This window comes from Beta vulgaris, chromosome 8 (genome assembly GCF_026745355.1).
Source record: "Beta vulgaris subsp. vulgaris cultivar EL10 chromosome 8, EL10.2, whole genome shotgun sequence".
Taxonomy (NCBI): Eukaryota; Viridiplantae; Streptophyta; class Magnoliopsida; order Caryophyllales; family Amaranthaceae; genus Beta; species Beta vulgaris.
The window spans coordinates 19,462,265-19,481,854 of NC_079209.1; the positions used below are offsets into that span (position 1 = coordinate 19,462,265).

At 36.6% G+C, this 19,590-nt stretch overlaps 2 protein-coding genes and 1 long non-coding RNA gene across 3 annotated transcripts; all 3 read right to left on the minus strand.

Annotated features, from left to right (window-relative positions):
• Positions 1-12,375: 12,375 nt before the first annotated feature.
• LOC125492247 (uncharacterized) lies at positions 12,376-12,982 on the minus strand. The gene is made up of 3 exons (XR_007268727.2): positions 12,842-12,982; positions 12,631-12,751; positions 12,376-12,520 (listed from the first exon to the last, which is right to left on the minus strand). It is a non-coding gene; the product is annotated as an uncharacterized LOC125492247 (long non-coding RNA).
• Positions 12,983-16,294: 3,312 nt separating this feature from the next.
• LOC125492866 (ATP-dependent DNA helicase PIF1-like) lies at positions 16,295-17,463 on the minus strand. Its single transcript, XM_057391466.1, has 2 exons — positions 16,846-17,463; positions 16,295-16,744 (listed from the first exon to the last, which is right to left on the minus strand). The coding sequence occupies exons 1-2, from the start codon at positions 17,461-17,463 to the stop codon at positions 16,295-16,297; spliced, it is 1,068 nt and encodes a 355-aa protein (XP_057247449.1).
• Positions 17,464-17,494: 31 nt separating this feature from the next.
• LOC130589855 (uncharacterized) lies at positions 17,495-18,610 on the minus strand. The gene is made up of 2 exons (XM_057391467.1): positions 18,024-18,610; positions 17,495-17,900 (listed from the first exon to the last, which is right to left on the minus strand). The coding sequence occupies exons 1-2, from the start codon at positions 18,608-18,610 to the stop codon at positions 17,495-17,497; spliced, it is 993 nt and encodes a 330-aa protein (XP_057247450.1).
• Between the last annotated feature and the right edge of the window lie 980 nt (positions 18,611-19,590).

Sequence of the window (19,590 nt, forward strand, 5' to 3'; positions counted from 1 at the left end):
TAAATGGAGGTGGATATCTGTCCCTGGTTGCCCATCAACAGTTGAGGCCTTGCTTTATGGACTTCTGCAGCTACAGATAGAAGAAAATTAACAAGCGCAAGGATTTACTTCACTTGTGGACCAAGTGAGCACATTCTGCTTATATTCCTTTAACATTGCTACATTTTGGCAAGATACTAATCAGTGTAGTATATGCCGGCTTGTTATGGCTAAGGGTCATTCATGATATCTGAAGAAAGCGCCTTGAAATTACTCTAAACTATGATGCCCAGTTGCGGTTTTTTATTGTATCTAATGAGAGGTTTATATGTTCTTTTAGTTTTCTCAGTTCCAGATTTTTAAAAACAAATTGAAACTCTATATGTTATTTTTCTTTCTGGCTAAAGTGAAGCTATCCTTTGGTTTTGTGTCTGGTTTAAGGATGAAGAGAACCTTTGATAAAAATTCAGTCTTCTAATAAGATTCTGAAACTTTGTATGTTTAGTAGTATATTTTTAGGATACATTCGCTTGATCTCCTGTATTCAGTAGTTTTTTCCCCTTCCTTTTCAAGGACTTAAATTTTTGAACTTTGGTAGTTTGAAGAGAGTTTTAGATTGACAACAGTAATTTCAACTATGGCCGGTATCCTTAAGGTATCCTCTACCTTTATGCTAGTTAGTAATCTCTCCTATATGTTCCTTTTATTTTTTTAGGAGTTCTTTCAGAGTTTTTTGTTTTGGTTTTCAGATTGTTTTGTTTTTGGTTTTCAGATTTGTAAGGAGTTGTTTCAGATTGTTATTTGTCATTTCTTTTAAGTTTGTTGTATTTTTGGTAATTATTGTAAGACTATGATGTTTATTGAATATATGAATTTAATGGATAGTTTATTGGAGTTATTTTTGTGTTGTAATTTTTGTTGAGAATTACTATAATATTTAAATTTCAAAAAAAAAACTTAAGTAGTTCATCAAATGTCTGAAAAATTATATTCGAACTCAAATTAAAGTATGTGTAAGCTACAAAATTGAAATTTATAAACTTATAGTAGTGAAATTAGTCATTACCTAACCTTGAATTTTTATGGAAGATTCAACTTTCTTCAATTTCTTTTCTCTGACTTTTGTAGTAGTGAAATTGTGAAAATTGTCTTTTATGAAAATTCAGTTTATCAGTTCTCAATTTTCTGTTCTCATAAACAATTATTTTCAACTCAATTTAGTTCAGTTCAATTTAATTCAATTCAGATATTTTAATCTGAAACCAATCTGATTCAACTTGATATAATTTGAATAGTACCTACACCCGACATCTGATATAATCCGAATCCGCCACAATCCGATATTGAAAGCCCCGAAATCCGAGTTGCCACAAAAAAAGACTATCCGAAATCAAAATAATATCAACCCGTAACAGTCGTCTATACAATAAGATCCGTCAATGTAAATGGGTGAATTTAACATATTTTTTTTTAACCTTACATTATTATTTAATAAAAAAAACAGTAAATTATTATTGGAATTTTAATATCTATAATAAACTATTGTTTATTTGTGGAACTTGTGAGTGTGTCGCTATGAAATATTATATGACACTAAATACATTGCTTTAGAGATAGCTAACTAAATTTGATGCTAAAAAAATTGGCTTTAGAGACAACTAAATTCATGTGACGTTAAATACATCGCTTTAGAGACAACTAACTACAGTTGATGCTGAAAAAATAGCTTTAGAGACAACTAAATTCATGTGACACTAAATACATGGCTTTAAAGACAACTAACTACAGTTGATGCTGAAAAGAAATGGCTTTAGAGACAACTAAAGTCATGTGACGCTAAATACATGGCTTTAGAGACAACTAACTACAATTGATGCTAAAAAAATGGCTTTAGAGACAACTAAATTCATGTGATGCTAAAAATATGGATTTAGAGACAACCAATATTCATGTGATGCTAAAAACATGATTTTAGAGGCAACAACACATTCTGATGCTGAAATGTATCTTTAGAGGCACCAGAATATACTTGACACTAAAAACCATATACTTTAGAGGCAACCATGTTTATGTGATGGTAAAAGGGGGTTTTAGAGGCAAGTCGGCCAAATGATGTGCCTCTATAGCCAAATTTTTTTGTAGTGACTGATCTTCCACCTGGCAAAATTGCAATAGGTTGCAAGTGGTTATACACCACTAAATATGACCCTCAAATGAATACTACTAGACATAAGTCTAGGCTAGTGATTCTTAGAAATAGGCAAAAGTATGGCATAGATTATGCTGAAACTTTTGCTCCTGTAGCAAAATTGACTACTGTGAGGGTTCTTCTTGTTGTTGCTGCCATGGAGGGTTGGCATACACATAAGATGGATGTAAAAAATGCCTTCATCCATAGAGAATTGGAAGAAGTGGTGTACATGAAGTACCCACCAGGTTATGAAGGAGAAGGGTTTAGGTTTGATTCTCATCTCAGGGGGGAGAATGGAAGTAAACCTCCTAGCAACAAGGTGTGCAGATTGCTTAAATCTCTCTATGGATTAAAGCAAGCACCAAGGCAATGGTTTTCTAAGCTAAGACCAGTTTTGATAAAAAAATGGCTTTACACGATCAAGAAATGATCATTCTTTGTTCACTAAGGTTGGTGAATCAACATTTATAACAATCCTTGCTTATGTTGATGATCTAATTCTAACAGGGAATGATATGAAGGCTATCTCTCAAGCTAAAACTTTCCTTCATAAGGAATTCAAGATGAAAGATATGGGGAACTTAAGTTACTTCCTTAGAATTGAAGTAGATAGAACCGCTCAGGGCATTTTCTTATCTTAGAAGAAATACATCAAGGATCTTCTTACTCAGTATGCTATGACTGGATGCAGAACATTAAACCTTCCTGTGGAAACTCATGTCAAGCCCCTCTCCACTGTAGGAACTCTTCTCCCACATCCTGAGATCTATTAGAGACTCATTGGGAAACTTATCTACCTAACTCTCACTAGGCCAGACATTGCCTATACTGTGCATGTTTTAAGTCAATTCATGCATAGTCCCACATCTGTTCACTTTCAAGCTATAAAAAGGGTGTTAAGGTACCTAGCTGGATCACAAGATCAAGGTATTCTTCTTGCCTCTAAATTAGGAGCTCAGCTTAAACCTTTTTGTGACAGTGACTGGGCAGGATGCCCAAATACAAGGAAATCCACTTCAGGGTTCTGTATTCTTCTTGGCAAGTCTCCTATTGCATGGAAATCTAAAAAACAAACTGTGGTGGCAAGATCAACAGCAAAAGCAGAGTACCGGTCCATGGCTATGGCTATTTGTGAAGTCATGTGGGTCAAAGAACTACGCAAGGAACTAGGGCTGAAGCATCTTGGCTCTACTCTTATTATATGTGACAACCAGGTTGCACTAGCTATTGCAGCAAACCCTGTGCATCATGACAAAACCAAACATGTAAAGATTGATTGCCATTTCATTAGAGACAAGGTAGCTGAAGGTCATGTCAATCCTACCTATGTGCCTACTACTGAGCAACTTGCTGATGTTTTAACTAAAATTCTGACTACTGAGCAACACAAGCAACACTTAGTCAAGCTGGGAGTTCACACACTTCAATCAGTCTCCTCAGTCTCAGCTTGAGGGGGAGTGTTGAGATCCATGGCCCAACATGGTCTCAATTTACATTTACAACCCAATATTCTTGCTTAGTCTCCAAGCATCAATACTGCTGCTGCAATACCACGGTACTGATATTAATGTCTTTCGTTTGTCGCTAATACTGGTATTTAGGCCGTTATTTTTGTTTGATCCAAGAAGGATTCTAGGACACTTGTCATCATGTGAATGGTGTGTGTAGTCTGTAATCATGAGCATCAGTGTATTTATGTAGTAGAGAAAGAATGTAAGAGGCATTCAGAAATATGGAATGAAAGAGAGAGTGATAAGTTTATTACTGCTAAGCATGAATCATTCTTGTCATTGTTTTCACATACTCACCATCAGCTTGATCATCATGATACTCACCATCAGCGTCATAATTATACTCACCATCAGCTTCACTCTCATATTCTGGATCACTATTGTTCTCTTCACTTCCCTCCCTGCCAATCAGAACCCATCTCAATGGACTTTGTGGTCTGGGGTCTTCCCATTCATAACCCTCGGGAACATTTTTCGCTTTAGACCTTGATCTAATTTGTGGTGAAGGTTCAGTAGTGTTTGAGATTGGTTCTTTAAGGGTAGTTTCATCTTTATGATTTTCAGTTGAATCAATGTGATCTACAGTCTACAGATGGTGGGTGGTAGCTTTGGTATTAGTGCTTTTTGAGGAAGCCCGATCTCGGGTAAGTTTTATCATATTTTGCTCAAATTCGAAGCCGAGGGACCACAATTGCTAACTTGGCAACATGTTAGACATGGGTAATAGTTTTTTCTTTGGGCTTGGGATGATCAAGGGGCTTTTCTATTAATGTAACCTCATCATCCTCGCTTTCATTTTCTAATCCAATCTTTTTCTTAGGGCTACAACTCCTAGGCCCTCTTTTTGGGGGTAAATTCCTTTTCCACCCTCTTATTATTAACAATCTCCTATACTAGTATACAACTAATTGTATATACTATATAGCCTCTAGAAGCACATCCGGTTCTAGACAATGTAGAACATGCGTAGGGGTGCTTATCGAACAAGCCGGACCCGAATAATACTAGGCTCGGCTCAATCTCGTTTAACTTTTCATGGGCTTGGCTCGGCTCGTGATCTCAATGAGTTTGGGGAAGTCGAGCTCAGCTCGAGCTCATTATTAGCTTTTGCTGCTCGAGCTCGGCTCGTGAGCTCGACTAGGCTCAAGCTCGCTTTCAGTCTTGGCTTGAACTCAGGTTCGATTATGGGGCTCGAGCTTGATTATGGGCTCGAGCTCGTTTGGGAATTTTTTTTTCCGAAAAACTGTATATATCTTAGTTGAGTTAATGTTTTTAAAGAAATACTTCCTCTGTAACAAAATTATTGCAACAATTTGGCTCGGTAGAACCTCCTAGTCAAAATTTGGTAATTGTATGTAGAGGGGGAATTAGTGAAAAGGAGGAAAGAGAAAAAAGGGGGGTCATTGGGTTTGTTGCCCATGTAAAGTTAGGGAGTGATAATGATAATTTTAGGTTTTTCAGTAATGGTATTGATGTAAATATGTTGAATTTTTCTTACTAAATTAAGTAAGTTTTAAATTGTTGCATTTTTGTGTTACAGCCAAATACGGCAAATGTTGCATTTCTTTTGTTACGAAGGAAGTACTTAATATAATTTTTAATGTATAAATAATTTTTTAAAATCAAATATTTTTTAATATCAATTATTTTTTAGTATAAAATAATAATCAAGCTGTTCACGAGCTTTTGAGCCGAGCTTTGCTTAGCTAAGCTCGGCTCGTTTAAATCTTGAGTCGAGCCACAACGAGCCGAGCTTTGACCGAACCGAGCCCGAACTGTTCGCAAACTTGTCAGGCTCATTAATCTCATTATCACCCCTAAACATACATATCAAGAAAGTTATTCTCCAGCAACAACACAATAAAATCCCCCAACTCATTATCATCATAAACTCTTTTGAGCCCTTCCTCTAGATTTAGTCCAGGATCTATGTATATCTTCCTAGAACCCTCATCATTAGTTCCTTAATTCAAAACCAGCGCAGTTGAAGTGTTTTAATAATCTAGAAGTGTTATTGAAATGAAACATGTACTTCAAGGACTTTAAAAGTTTAGGAACATAGATGCATAATGCGGAAAATCAAGTATCAAATATTTGTACATCTATCCCAAGATCATTGCATAAATTAGTATGAATCAAACAATAGAATAGAATTATACCTTTGATGTGTATGTTCCTCTTGTCCACCAAACTTCTAGTGGAGATCACCTTAGAACGTCAAGCGCCGTTCCTCTAATGTTAGTCCACGAACAACACTTGGATCACCACGTATGCTAGTACGGAAGAGAGACAAACTCACTTGCTTTTGGTGGTGTATGAGGGCCGAAATATAGGGAGGAAAACTGAGAGAAAAATCAGATTTTTCTCTTAAGAAGATGACACACACAAAAGATGCTCAACAATGTAACTCCTAATACAAATATATAGGAGTGGTTACAAGTGAACTTCATGAGGTTTTATTGGCCTCATAATGTGATACATTATGAGCCTAATAAACGCATAAGGTACACATCTTTTCCATCCACCAAAAAACCGTCCAACCCATTTCACAAATGGGTTTGGATATTATCCAAGTGTTATTACTTGTGTGACCTCATAGGACCCAATAATACTAGTAGATGGCCCTAATCATATTAGTCCAACAAACCACAATTAGCTTCTAGCAAAATGTTGTGATCATCTAATATTATTGAATATATTATCTCCATAACTTATCCTAATATTATTTAGTTTATTACACTTGATCGAGGACAAAATCCTTCAATCTCCCACTTGTCTAAGAACAAGTGTGTAACCTCAAACTCCTTAAGTCGCTTAATGTCTAACTTGATGATATGATAACATCATATGTTCATCATACCAATATTCAAGTCGTTCCTTGAAATCTGAGTTCGAACTGTCGAAACAAATGATTAACTTCTTAATCCATTTGAGCACGGCCATGCATTTTCAGTTCTCACTCTTCAAGAGGCCAAGACACCAATCCTAACTCTTAGGAGGACTTATCCAATCTTCTATGACCAAAGCTCCCACTCAATTTATAGCAGTTCTGATCGCTGCTTTTATAACCTCCTTTTACGGCACGGCGTTTTGCAGCGTCAAGAACATACTAATCCTTAAGTAAGAACAGTTTCATACTCATGTCAAAGGAATCCACTAAATATATTAATAAGAGTCTCATAAACCTTTTTCGAGAACTCCCACTAGGTCTGCCCAGCGTGTATCAACTATACAAGCCTATGCAAATGACTAGACATCTCCATGTCCCTATAGCCCATGAAACTGCGCTATCAATCAACTTGCAATCTAGTCCATGAAATTGAATCATTTACGTTCAACTTAATGATTCGAACTAGGGACTAAGGTATATTATAACTCCTGTTCACTGGATAGAGTTCCATTTGTCAAATCACGTATTTGACAATTCTATCAAACGTTATAAAATACTTTGAACGTTTTATTTAATACTAAACCAAGATTAAATAAGAACAAAACTTTTATTGATAAACATAAACATAACATATCAAAGCGAGTAATTATAACTGTGAACTAATTAAAAGTAAATAGTACACAATTAAACCCACTCTCCTATATGCTTAAGCCCTATAGCCCTAGTATGACTCTCATGCTTGGGCTGTGGCAAAGGTTTAGTCAAAGGATCAGCGACATTGCTATCCGTATGAACCTTACAACCACTTACATCCTTTCTCTCAACGATTTCTCGAATGAGATGAAACTTTCTAAGTACATGTTTACATCTTTGATGTGATCTTGGTTCCTTAGACTGAGCTATGGCACCATTGTTATCACAATGTAAAACAATACCATCTCCAACACTAGGCACTACTCCTAGCTCCAGAATGAACTTCTTCATCCAAACGGCTTCCTTTGCTGCAGCAATATACTCAGCTTCTGTGTAGAATCAGCGACAGTGCTTTGCTTTGAACTTTTCCAGCTCACTGCCCCTCCATTTAGACAAAAGATGAAACCAGATTGGGATCGGAAATCATCTTTGTCAGTTTGGAAACTTGCATCTGTGTAACCCTCAACAATTAACTTACTTTCACCTCCATACACTAAGAAATTATCCTTAGTCCTTCTCAAGTACTTTAGGATATTCTTAGCTGCACTCCAGTGTGCGTCACCTGGATTTGATTGGAATCTGCTACACATGCTCAAGGCATATGAAACATCTGGGCGAGTACAAATCATGGAGTACATAATGGACCCTATAGCTGACGCATAAGGAACATTACTCATTCGCTTAATCTCATCAGGCCCAGAAGGACACTGAGTCTTGCTAAGCGACACTCCATGTTGCATGGGTAGGAAGCCTCTCTTAGAGTTTTCCATGTTGAACTTAGTGACGATCTTATCTATATAAGTTCGTTGGCTAAGTCCGATCATCCTCTTAGACCTATCCCTATAGATCTTGATCCCCAAAATGTACTCAGCGTTTCCAAGGTCTTTCATAGAAAAACAATGTTTTAACCATTCCTTGACTGACTCAAGCATGGGGATTGTTTCCTATGAGAAGTATGTCATCTACATACAAGACCAAGAAGACTATGTTACTCCCACTTTCCTTCTTAAACACAAGACTCTTCTCCTTTTATAGAAAACCAAACTGTTTGATTGTCTCATCAAACCAAGATTCCAACTCCGAGATGCTTGCTTCAATCCATAAATGGATTTTTGAAGCTTACATACGCTCCTAGGATTTTCTGGATCCACAAAACCCTCCGGCTGTGTCATATACACATCCTCTTTCAAGAACCCATTCAAGAAAGCGGTTTTGACATCCATTTGCCAAATCTCGTAATCATAAAAGGCGGCGATCGCTAGGAGTATCCGAACGGATTTAAGCATGGCTACCGGTGAAAAGGTTTCGTCATAGTCTATACCATGAACTTGCTTGAACCCTTTTGCAACCAACCTTGCTTTGTAAACCTGAATATTACCATCCTTGTCTGTTTTCACTTTGAAAACCCATTTGCAACCAATAGGTGTAACCCCATCGGGCAAATCTACCAAGTCCCATACTTGATTTTCAGACATGGATGCCATTTCGGACCTCATGGCTTCAAGCCATTTTTCGGAGTCTTCACTCATCAAAGCTTGCTTGTAAGTAGTAGGTTCCTCAAATTCTAAAATCATTATCTCAGAATTTTCGGTTAACAAGAAATCAACAAACCTCTTGGTTGGTATTCTTGTTCTACTAGACTTACGAGGGGCTGCAACAGGAGAAATTTTCTTCTCAACAATTTGAGAATTTTCGCACGAATTAGATTCGAGTGGGACAGTAGGAGGTTCGTGTACGGGATGCACGTCCTCCAACACTTGGTCAGTTATGGGAGAAGATTCCTCCAAAGGAGGAACTACTTCAAGCCCAACATCTGGCTCTTGTGTCGTTGTCTTAACATAGGATGAACTATGTCCATTTGTTGCTCTTCTCGAACTTCTTCGAGAAATACATTACTCCCACTTGCCTTTTTGGAAATAAAATCTTTTTCCAAAAAGACACCACGACGAGCAACAAACACTTTGCCCTCAGTGCGATTGTAGAAGTAATAGCCCTTGGTTTCCTTGGGATAACCCACAAAGAAACACTTATCTGATTTAGGGGCGAGTTTATCTGAAAGTAAACGCTTTACATAAACCTCACATCCCCAAATACGTAGAAAAGACAAGTTTGGAACTTTTCCACTCCATATCTCATATGGTGTCTTATCTACTGCCTTTGATGGAGTTCTATTAAGTGTGAAAGTAGCAGTTTCGAGAGCATATCCCCAGAAGGATATTGGAAGATCAGCAAAACTCATCATAGACCGAACCATATCAAGTAGAGTTCGGTTCCTCCTTTCCGAAACACCATTCAACTGAGGTGTTCCAGGCGGAGTGAGTTGTGAAAGAATTCCACAACTCTTCAAGTGATCATTAAACTCTTGGCTCAAATATTCACCACCACGATCGGATCGCAGTGCTTTAATTATTTTGCCAAGCTGGTTTTGGACTTCATTTTGGAATTCTTTGAACTTTTCAAATGATTCCGACTTATGCTTCATTAAATAGACATATTCATATCTACTTAAATCGTCCGTAAAAGTAATGAAGTATCCAAACCCTCCCCTAGCTTTTGTGCTCATTGGTCCACATACATCAGTATGTATTAGGCCCAATAGATCACTGGCCCTTTCACCCTTTCCAGTAAAAGGTGACTTTGTCATTTTACCCATTAAACATGATTCACACACATCAAATGGTCAAAGTCAAAAGATGTTAGAAGTCCATCTTTATGTAACTTCTGAATGCGTTTCGCGTTTATGTGTCCTAAACGACAATGCCATAAGTAAGTAGGATTAGAATCGCTTGATCTATGTTTTTTGCTGTCTATGTTAAGGACATCTTTGTCTAAGTCTAGGAATATAGACCATTAGACCTTTAGCAGTGGCATAAAACATTGAATTCAAATAAACAGAGAAACAACCTTTCTCAATTGTAAATGAAAACCCTTCATTATCCAAAACAGGATAGAAATAATGTTTTTGGTAATAGCAGGAACGTAATAACAATTATTAAGCTCTAATATTAATCCAGAAGGCAAAGGTAGACTATAAGTCCCAACTGCAACGGCGGCAACTCTTGCACCATTTCCAACTCGCAGTTCCACCTCTCCTTTAGCCAAGGTTCTACTCCTTCTTAGTCCCTGCACATTCGAAGTAATGTGAGAAACACAACCGGTATCAAATACCCAAGAAGTAGATGTTGCTAAATTAATGTCAATGACATAGATACCTGAAGAAGAAGCCCCAGACTTCTTATCCTTCAAGTACTTTGGCATTACGCTTCCAATGACCTATTTGATCACAATAGAAGCACTTGGCATTTGCGGCCACCTTTGGCTTTGCCTTTGCCTGTGGCTTAACTAGAGTCTTAGTGGCAACTTGCTTGCCCTTATCTTGCTTTTTCTTGCCAGCCCATTCTTTCTTAAAACCTTTTCCCTTTTGAACCATAATAACTTCTTTCTTAGGTACAACTGTGATGTTTTGCTCGGCAATTATGAGCATCCCATGTAACTCAGCAAGGGTTTTCGATACCCCATTCATATTGAAGTTCAAACGAAACGTATTGAACCCCTCATGAAGTGAGTGCAGAATGATGTCAGTAGCCAACTCTTGGCTATAAGGAAAGCCCAACCTCTCCATGGCTTCGAAATAACCAATCATTTCGAAGACATGAGTGGCGACCGGCTTGCCTTCAACTAACGAACACTCAAGAATAGCCTTGTGAGTTTCATACCTCTCTATCCGAGCTTGTTGTTGAAACATGGTTTTCAACTGTCGGATAATGCTATAGGCATCCAAGCTTGCAAACCTCTTTTGAAGGCTTGGTTCCATAGCCGCTAGCATAAGGCAAGTAACAATTACTGACCTTTCTGCAACGGCCTTATGGGCCTCTTTCCAGCATCAGTAGAGGTAGTAGTTAAAACTGGGATCGGGGTTATAAACATCCTCTCGACCTTCGGACCTAAGAACAATTCTTAGATTCCTTTCCAATCAAGGAAGTTGTTCCCGTTCAATTTATCCTTCTCAAGGATTGAACGTAAGTTAAAAGGTGAATTATTGTTGTTACCAGACATGATATCTACATAGAAGATGCAAAAAGTAATAAGTATGTTTATCATAATAGCTTTTAACAAATTTTAAACACTTTAAAATAAAAGCTATGCACTTGACCAATTTTAACATGTCCCCTTTTTGAATCAAGTGGTTCTAAGATCCTATCAAACATGATTTATAAGTGGACTTTGGCCTCAACTTAAAACCAAGTTTAAAAGGTAAGTAAACTCCTTTACTAATTACAACATTTGTAATCTTAGTTAATGGGTGTTTGCTAAGGTGATTACGCTCCCAGGTAAGGAAGTTACCCACAACGTTGGGGAGACCTTCCTAATCCTAGACAGAGCATGTCACCCAAACACAAAACCCATAACTTTGCTACAAAATCCAAAACCTTTTGATGATTTTGTTGGGCCAAACCAAATAAACTTGCAAATTTCGGAAATTTACTCTACTTAGCCCAGATTGAAAGTAACACTCTGCTTTGGCAGAACCTATTACTAACATCAAGTTTTAGTTGGTGTTTATTTGGAATAGCAAAAACCCAATATTTTATTTAAGGGACCTAAGTAAATTATTATGTTGATTTATTACTAGTGAACATTTAAATAATTAAATCACAAGCATAATAAACTTAGAAAGCATTTAAAAGCAATATTATTTAAATGCATAAAATAAAATGTGATCCTAGTATGGCCCCTAAACCTAAAGACTACTCTTTATGGCTCCCTTGTTGAATCACCATGGATCACCATCCTTGTACTTCATAGGACTAGCTTTATATGCACGCTATTCGTGCGAAGTAGTTTATGTAGTTAAATTATTCCATACTTGCATCTAACTCTTTCTATATAAATTTTGGGTTTTATGTACATGCGTGTGAAATCATAATCGGATGTATATTAGTTGCATAATTACATATAGTATTATTTTAAGGAAAAATTATTTACAAAATTTACCTACGAAAAAAATCTCCATAATGTAACAATATAATAACTAAGATAGTAAATGAAATATCTAGTGTTTCAACTATGAAATTTGCCTTCATGAAACTTTGTTAACCACATGCATTCCTCAGCCCAATCGACCTGCAGCGCATAACTAACTGTATAAGAATGTTCCGGATTGAAGTCTTGCATTGGTGGAGGTATGATCCAACAGAAGGTTTTGTATCCAAGTTTTGAGACCAATATTTCCATTATTTGTTTGCGTCCATTTGGCTGCAGTAACACAAACAATTGTGCATTTATTTTCAAGGGTGAGATATGGGATTCGAAATTATGCAATATATCCAAATGCAATGTGAGCTAGTTTGTAATAGACAGAGAACCTGTTGAAGTATTAATTTTATGTCCGTAGCTGGGCATCCCAAAATGAGTTGTGCAAGATCATGAAGCATTGTGATTTTTAAAGTACCACTTTTATCACATATTGTTAGTCGAACTAACAATCTGTTAATAATATAAGATAAAAGTTTATCAGGTTAAATAATAAATAATGGTTGTTTGATGATCGTGATCATATGAGATCGAAAAATATACCTTGGAATGGTTACAACATCTGTAATATTGCAAGACTCACATGTGGGAACTCCATGGAAAAAGTTAACCTTTTTGAGACAACGATGACATGCTTCATATATGATATTGTCAACATGCTCAAGGTGACACGTATTAGCAATAACTCGATAATATTGCACCTGTAAGACAATTGTAATGTATTTATTATTCATGTATAGGTTTATTTTAGTTTTATAAAATAAGGAGTAAGGGTCTAATTACTTACTTTTCTCATAGCATGGAAGGTAGCTAATCGAATCCGGGGAGCATTTGAAATATCAATGGATGATTGTAAGGAGAAAGGAGTTGAGCGAAAACAGGCAACCCTTTTCTTCGCTAATTTATCAGATTCATACCTATTAATATAGAAGATAAAGTTAGTCAAAAAAATAATTAATTTAGGATACACATTAATAAAAAAAAGTAGTATAGGAGCAAATTATATGGTGCATACCATGTAGATAATGAAGTAGTTAAGTCATCTACTTTGTTAACATAAATCCTGGAGTAAAATCCAGTCGTAAGATATGTCCGGCCTATGTTTAAGATTGAGATAAAAATATTATCACATATTAATATGACACTTATAAATATGAAAATGAAATGCAAATTATGACAATTCATATATAGTTTAATACTCTACCACGAAAGCTCTTTACATGTAAACCACATGCAAAAAGAATTGGACAAAAATCAGCTTCGGTGTTAAGATGTCCATCCTCAAGTATGTGCACAAATTCATTCCAAATGGTGAACTTTATAATCGTCAAACTGCGAGTAAGAAATTCGATATTTAGGAACATTTTGTGTTAAATGAATATAGAGATAATATGCAAATCTCCTAGCGTCTTCGGAGACTACGTCGGTCCCCGAGTTATGTGTGGTCTCACGGCATGGCGACTTCATCGGTGTCGCTGTCATTTCGCTGGCGTTGTTCACCTCCCCATCATGGTGTTCATGACATTGTCTAGTTCATTCTTTAAATTCAACTTCTGGGAAAATTGGAAGAAAATATGAAAATCATAAGCAAAATTGAAGAATTTAAAAGCCCATTTTCTGCCAACATTGCGACGGCGTAAAATGAAGAACTAAAGTTTCTATTATAGCATTGTCGGTGAGTATGAATTTCTTAGTTTCTTTTTATTGCATGTGAGAAATCCACTAAATTTTTTAGTTTTTTATATTCATTTTTTTAGGGGTAGTTTTTGATATTCATAATATGGGAAATCTGCTTTAGCTTTCAGAACTCAAAAGAACACAGAGTCACGCATGGTCTTGGGGAAGATAACTACTGCTCGTGCTACACATTGGAGTTCTTTTATTTTTTAAGTGGATGGTGCATTGTAATCAAGCCCTCACAATTTTTGTATGTGTGAATCACTTTTACTTGGAGCAAAACTTAATTTGACTCCATTTACATTGCTAAGTTTCAAATCTATTTTAGCTTTCAAAAGAATGGTGATTTATGTTGTAAATAAAAAGATGGTGATTTTTGTTGTTTTAAAACCGAATTATGGTTCTTTATAGAAGTTGACAGTGAAAATGTCTCAAACTTTTTTTTTTTATGATTGTATCCAAATTTTTTTTTGAGGGATTCAAATTACAAATTGTTTTCCTTGCTCTGTGTCGATCAATTTATTAATACTTCATTCTCGCCTATAGTTATAATAAAAAAGGCTCAAAAGGGAAAAAAAAATGTGTCATACATTAGAAATCTTAAAAACATAGCACATATATTAACCAACATCTGAATTTAAAATAAAATAGAGCACATATATACCTTTTGAGAAGGCGCTGGTTGAACTTGATATTGCCTGCGATGTGGTTGGATTATTACAGTGATTGCTTGGGGAAGTACCTTAAATAAAATTACAGAGAAAAAATTAATATTGCATTATTATGAAGAACAACCCACTGTTTTTATACTTTGTTATTAGTTATTACCTGTATTTTCAGATAAACGCAACTCATAAAGAAAGTAAAGTAATTGAGAATCACCTCTTGCTTGTGATTTCCACTCTTACTCTTGTTTTTTTTTTCTACTCTTCATTTGGTTTCATTACCCGCTAAGTATAAACATACCAATAAATGTATCAATTTATGAAAAAAATAGTACCTTTTGAAGAACAAAGTAAATAATAAAAGAATTACCTTTTGACTTGTTTCTTCCATTGAGAACTACCATTGAGAGTTGACAATGATGTCTGTTGTTTGCACATAAGGGAGTGCATAAGAGGAAGAACTTTCAACAATTTTGGAGAGTTTAACTGTTTTTGGGAAGTGAAAATTGATACTTCTATTAGATTTGAACGGTTAGTTATGGGAGTTTCTCCCACTATTTTAGGGATTTAATTTTTTTTAAAAAAATTGGGTTCATAATCTGGTTACTGAGTAATGCACTTCTTACGGTTTATTGGGTTTTAAAAAGTATCGGCAGTTGGTTGCCTCTATATTTTTTTTTTTTGTGTCTCCTTATATATAGCTGTAATTTTTAACATTTGGTGAGGGTAAAATAGGGGTTTTTATATTTTGGTGTCCCCCCTTAGTTGCCTTATAGTATAGAGATTTGTTTCCAGTTTGGGACGATTTTATTATTCTCATCGGCGTGTACTACTTGTACCCCACGTAGTACATAAATAAATCCCTCGTGAAGCATTCCTAAGAAGTTTCCAACATGGGGCGAAAATATAGTGCATTGTACGCACTCACCCTATCATTAAAAACAAAATAAAAGTTGCTAAGAGTGTCTTGTACCATTGTGAAATAAATTTACACTACATTACTCTTAATTTTATTTTACCTCGACATCAACGAAAAGCATTTTCCATATCTGCTTAGTTGTTCCGCGTTGATTGTATTTGAAAACATCGTAGTTACGAACCAATCGAGCCCTGACATTATATCGTCGTACCCCGCAAGGATATAAATGCATAAATGGTGGATAATGGATCTCCATCCTGAAGAGATATATTAGACATAAAAATATATTTACATGTAATTTTAAAATGAGTAACATGATATGTACATCTACATCACATTACAATTTAGGTATCAAAATAAGATCATAATTGTAATGATGAAATTCAATCAGTTATACGATCATGATATGAGCATGAGATTATTATGAAGTAACTCATAATAGTAAAGTACATAAATTAGGTAGAACCATGACTATATTTCAATCAGTTACATTGTGCTATTATTACAAAGTGGTATTTCAAGATTTTACATAAAATGTCAGCTACGATTATTCAGAAGGCAATAAAACTTCTTTATATACAATATTCTTTGTAAACACCCCTTGATGTCCTTGTACATTTCCTTTTTTACCACAATCTTTGTTGTGTTCTCTGAGGTTCCGCGTGATAATGCCACATAGAGTTGCCCGTGGCTGAATACATGATCTGGTAGGTATATGCCAACATGGGGTATAGTTTACCCCTGAGACTTGTTTATTGTCAAGGCAAAACTAACTTTCACTGGAAACTGCTTTCTAACCAGCTCAAATGGCAATTTTATATCTTCAGCACTCTTTAATGGAATTCTGGGCAGGAAAACTCTGCTTCCCCTAGAATGCCCTGTTAAAATCTCAGCATCTATAAAATGATCCTTTAGTCCACGACAAAGCAATCGTGTTCCATTGCAAAGCCCATTCTTAGGATCGATGTTTCTCAACAGCATTAAGGGTACCCTAGGTTTCAAAGTGAGAGCATGAGGAGGCAATCCCGAAGCTGAAATTGAATTCAGAAACTCTTGCTGATACAAATTTCTCCTATCTTCGGGAACAGAATCAATCGAATAGTATGTTTTTCCTTCTCCGAGAAATTTCTCAACAACCTTATCATTAATCTTGTCAGCATCTTCGTTGAGGGTGTGATGATGGCCCTTTCAACCATATACTTTCCTTCTCCCACATGTTGACTTAGATTTGGAAAAACCTGGTCAATCAACATTTCGATCGAGACATCATCAGTTGATGGTATTACCATATGGTTTGGGAGTTTTATCGTGTGATCTGACACGGTTGGTTCATCTCCATTCCCAATTGAGAGCAGTCGAGTAGCAAATGCGCTATCATCTCTTGTTCTCATATTTTCTCTCAAATGCAAAATACTGACGTGTCTCCAAATAGGGGACTTGACAAATGACGCATCGATCATTTGTGCTCTTGTTCCGTTTCGAACCACTGGTAACACTTGTCTGAAATCACCACCAAACACAATAATTTTTCCTCCAAATGGTAAGTCATTTTCCATTAGGTCTTTCAGTGAACGATCAACGGCTTCAAAATGATATCTATGTGTCATTGGAGCCTCATCCCATATAATTATGGAAGAGTGCTTTAGTAAAGTGGCAGTTTTAGAACGTTTGGTGAATGAGCAAGTTGAGTTGTTATCAGGTTGCAATGGGAGCTGAAAAGTTGAGTGCGATGTTCTTCCCTGATGCAACAACGTCGCTGCAATTCCAGAGGTTGCTGTCGGAACACCAATTTCACCTCTTCCTTTTACGGTTGCTAAGAGTGCCCTGTATAAGAATGTCTTGCCTGTACCTCCTAGACCATCAACGAAAAAAGCTCCACCAGTTTTTGAGATCACAGCATCCATAATGGTGTTGTACGCATGTTGTTGATCGCTATTAAAGTGTCACGCACGTTAAGTCCTCTTCTGGAACTGGCACAGAAAAGTACTCCTCCATGATTGCTGGAAGATCATCGATGTCCTCAGTACTTTCAGGTAAACTTGGCAACTCTGTGAAGTCAGAAATTCTTTTTCTCAGCGGCCGTAATAAACGATCTAAATCCTGCAAAAGCTTATGAGTGAGAACACCATTGTTAGTTGTCGTGCTTGAAGATGGATAATCCTCAACCATGTACGTGAAGAACTCGTCCCATAGGGCACGTAATCCAGTGGGTTGGCAGTATACCAAGATGGTTGCGAATAATCTTCGTAATGATGATGGCATTCTTACAAAAGACACTTCTAAAATACACTGACGGATGCTTTCATCACTCTCAATTAGACCAAGGGATTCCGTAGCAGCTCTGAATGTCGGTTGTGTGACACCATTGACCGTTCTCAGATGTTAAAATGATTGGGGACTTCGCACGTGGTTGAGCAATAATCTCATGTAAAATCTCTCTCCTTCAAGTGGAGAAGCAACGTACAATCGACCAATAACTCGCTGATTACTTCTCCTAATCTGCCACTCACACCTAGACTTAATCCACCTGTAGTGCTCTGGAAATTCTCTATAAAGAAATCTTCTTGCACCTGGATCAGTTTCATTTATCTTAAAGAACTGAGTCAGCATCGTTCTGGAGTTTCTTGGGTCTTCTAATACGTCTGAAATTAGGCAGTTCTCTTCGAATCTCACTTGATGCATGTTTGGCAAATGCACTTGCAAACGATCAACAGATGGATACATTCGAGTTAATGGGAATTTGTAGATTTTCCAAAAAGCTACGGGTGCGCAAATCCATCTCGCATCCACGTATTGTGCAATCTCATCACCATTCTTAACTTCCATGGATACTCTATCTGAACCCTTATGTATATATTTATAGAGATATTTGACACACTTAATGCTGCTGCATATCTCTAAATTGACGTGACAGTCGTACTTTAAGAGCAAAAATGGATTGTAGGGAACTACCCATCGGTTGTCTACTTTTATCCGAGAATTTTGACGCAATGGTACAGGTGGACGATCTTCTCGGCGACGATATAGAGGATATGAGTCATTTCCCTGCATTGTTGCATTAGTAAATGACTTTGGGATCCTTTTTTACAACCCCCTTGTTTCATGCATGGGGAATCCCTGTTGTGAACACCACATGGACCGTGAATCATTTGTTTAAGAACTTTTTTGTACAACTCCGGTTCTTGTTGTTCATCTGGAATTTCTGCTCTGACAATTATATCGTAGTCAATCCGGAGTGGTTAGCTTGTCAGTTTGTTCGAGGATCAACAACATATGAATGCGGAAGACCCCTCTTTTGGAATTCCACATACATACATAAGTAACCACCTTTCACAGGATTCCCCTTCTAGAACATCTTTTTTAACTCTTCAAATTTAGCATGAAACACCCTTGTTAGTAGATCTGGCCGATCATTTGGAACTTGTCCAGGCAATAGTTCTGATTATATTTCCGACCAAGATGGATTGCATGTCATTGTCAGAAATATGTCCGGCTTGCCAAACTTTTGTACCAAGGCCATGGCATCTTGGTACTCTGGTGCATATTCGTGGGCTTCCTACGAATGAAGATGGTAGTATCGTCCTTGACCAACCTTCTCTGTAGATGTAAATTAATGGAAAAAATTAATGTTAATTGAAGGGTTTTCTTTCTAAGAAAGAGTATTGGTATAGGTAAATCAATATAAACTGTGTTATTGCTCTCCATCATTTAGAGAATCTCTAAGCCCTTGTACAAATCAGCACGTATCTTGTCTTGATTGAGTGCAATCCATCTCAGCTTGGATGCTTGCATTTTGACACAATTATCAACAACATATTGTTGGAGTAGACGACCACCTCTTAAGAGTAGAGAATCAAGATGTTGTCGCATCTAAGAAACATTATTTTGTTGCTGTTAGAATGATATGTGTGCAAAGCTGTAGGAAAATAGGGCATACACATAGAAGGTAAAATAATTTTATAGAACATATATGCATAGAATTCCCGGCATGTCAGCTTCCTGCCAGTAGCAGTACAACTGTTTAAATCCCA

Excerpts from the sequence above, each read along its gene's own strand:
- LOC125492866 (XM_057391466.1), bottom strand. The coding sequence starts at position 17,463 with ATGGATGCTGTGATCTCAAAAACTGGTGGAGCTTTTTTCGTTGATGGT. Across the intron at positions 16,745-16,845 it reads TAAAACTCCCAAACCATATG|GGCCATCATCACACCCTCAA; the intron begins GTAATACCATCA and ends TATGGTTGAAAG.
- LOC130589855 (XM_057391467.1), bottom strand. The coding sequence starts at position 18,610 with ATGCAGGGAAATGACTCATATCCTCTATATCGTCGCCGAGAAGATCGT. Across the intron at positions 17,901-18,023 it reads CAGCGAGTTATTGGTCGATT|AGCTGCTACGGAATCCCTTG; the intron begins GTACGTTGCTTC and ends ACCGACATTCAG.